Source organism: Cannabis sativa, chromosome 3, assembly GCF_029168945.1.
Source record: "Cannabis sativa cultivar Pink pepper isolate KNU-18-1 chromosome 3, ASM2916894v1, whole genome shotgun sequence".
NCBI classification, from domain to species: Eukaryota; Viridiplantae; Streptophyta; class Magnoliopsida; order Rosales; family Cannabaceae; genus Cannabis; species Cannabis sativa.
This window is the reverse complement of record NC_083603.1, coordinates 78,540,831-78,543,220: the sequence shown is the minus strand read 5'-3', so window position 1 is coordinate 78,543,220 and position 2,390 is coordinate 78,540,831. Positions and strand designations below refer to the sequence as shown.

The 2,390-nt window shown below is 30.0% G+C and overlaps 1 protein-coding gene across 1 annotated transcript; it reads right to left on the bottom strand.

Annotated features, from left to right (window-relative positions):
• Window positions 1–1,122: 1,122 nt before the first annotated feature.
• On the bottom strand, window positions 1,123–1,614 carry LOC133036302 (uncharacterized). Its single transcript, XM_061112857.1, has one exon. The coding sequence runs from the start codon at window positions 1,612–1,614 to the stop codon at window positions 1,123–1,125; it is 492 nt and encodes a 163-aa protein (XP_060968840.1).
• Between the last annotated feature and the right edge of the window lie 776 nt (window positions 1,615–2,390).

Sequence of the window (2,390 nt, the reverse complement as noted above, 5' to 3'; positions counted from 1 at the left end):
TTGATTAATATAAAATTATTTATGTTAAATACTAATTTAAGATAAATATTAATTTCTTAAAATATTTATATAAATTTTTTAGTAATTTAAAAATAATCTACAATTTTATTGTCATATTGTTTCTCTTAAGTAACTATTGTTTAATTAATAATATTTTAAATTTTGAAAATTTATGTATAATAATTTAAAATTATACATTTTCATTAATTTTAATGAATAAATTTTTGATAATTTTTTTTTTTTTATAAATAAATGTGTGATAATTCTTTCATTTAAATTCTTATTAAATTTAAAATATATTAATAAAATTATAATTTAAAAACGATAAAAAAAATCTCACCTGCATGAGATTATTTATCTCACCATGCTAGATGGGATAAATAATCCCAAATAAATGAGATTAACTAGATTAGTTATCCAGACTTCTAACATGCTTAAACACTGGATTGGACAAATTAGTTTGTCTAATCCAATCCAGACCTGCCTACCAAACGGGCCCGTAAAGTATAACAAAACTTATACACAATACAAATAATTAGTTTGTTTATAAAATACTAAATAATGAAGAACCAATCAGTATTGATTACAAAATTGTGAAATTATTTATTATTATTATTTTAGAATGGGATTCTCTTTTTGTGATAGAACCATGTATATATATAGATACTAGTGAAAGTTATACGTGCTGCGCACGTGGAGCAAAATATTTATGACCATATAAATGTTCAAAAAAAATACTACTTATACTCAATATTATTATAAGATATTATATCACTATTATTATAATTAATTAAATATTAATTCTCACTGTTAACTATTTGTAAGGTGAAGACTATCCCCACTCAAAAAATATATATAAATATAGAAAAATTAAAAGTACACTCCAAAAAAATAATTGTACAATATATATCTATATCGTGTTTTCAACACATAAATAGTTATTATTCTATTATTTTTATAAGACAATGCACACTTTAACTATTTAGCTTCTATATATATATTGATAAATCAATGAGTTGTATTGCACAAACAAAATTTTCTTTTACATCCTATTCGCACCCACAAGGGCCGAGTTCTATATACATCATGTTCAATTTATACAATCAATTACATGTTATTAAATTATAAAGCAAGAAACCATTCTCGATCACTGCTTTTGATCTTCCTAGGCATTAAGCTCTCAATTCGAATTTTAATAGCCCATTTTTTCTCTGTAACAATTGTAACTGGGTTTGCCATAACTTCTTGCCATATAGTAGCATTCCTAGATTTCCAAAGATTGTATACCAGAGCAGTTAGAGCAGTAGCTAGGACGACTTTCTTGAATTTTGAGGTTTTAGCTCTCTCAATCCAACGCATCAACTGAGGGAGCCTACTGGTTTGAGTATGCCAGTTCTTCACTTCAAGTAAACAGGCATTCGCAATTGAACAATCGAAGAATAGATGTTGCCTACTTTCAGGTTGTGCATTGCAGAGATAGCAGCAGCAAGTAACCTGCACACCAAATCGGCTGAGTCTATCCTGGGTTTTCAATCTATTAAGCATGGCCAAACAAGTAATTACACTATGCTTCAGAATGTTAAGTCTGGACCACACTTCTCTGCTCCAATTCATTCGGTCTAGGGCAGGTAAAAACAACTTGTACCCTGCAGCTATAGTATATTGTTGTCTCTAAAACACAGCTGGATCAATTGGTGTTCTGAGTTGATCTTTGAGGGCTACCATCTTCTTCCAATACCAACTCGATGTTGGTATTATATTTATCCAGGATCTTAGATCTATTGCAAGTATGTTGATTTAACAACCTAATATTGAACTTCTAAAACGATGAATTAAACACATAAAAGTTAAGAATAACTTACAGTGATTGCAGCGGAATTTATGTCTCCTTCCACTCAGATCTCTAACCCTTGATTCCTGTCTGTAGCAGAGTATAATCAAGATCTGAGCCCGAAAGTTCTTCAGTTGGATGTGATCCTTCACAGTCTTCCAAACTATGATGAGATACTGAATGATGTGAGTGGGCACTTCTCTCTCACTAGGGAATTTCGAAATCTCTCTTTATTTTTCTCTCTTATTTTCGTGTGATACACTTTGCAGAGCAAAGTTTCTCAAGCAACACATATGCATGCAAAGAGAAGAGAGGGGCTGCTATATATAGGAAAAGAGAAGACCACAACTTTCCAAATAAACAGTTTCCTCTTTTACTGTGTAATAGAATAACTGCTTTATTTAGTGTGATTCACCACTTTCCTATTTAGGCTAGGCTTTGATTAGCAATTAAATGACAAATTAAATTGAAAAATAATAATTGGGAAAAGGTAATCATGTGGCCGGCCATGGTGTGAAAAGGGCCTCACATTGATTTTGCAGTTTCCTCAATTTTATTT

Excerpts from the sequence above, each read along its gene's own strand:
- LOC133036302 (XM_061112857.1), bottom strand. The coding sequence starts at position 1,614 with ATGAATTGGAGCAGAGAAGTGTGGTCCAGACTTAACATTCTGAAGCAT.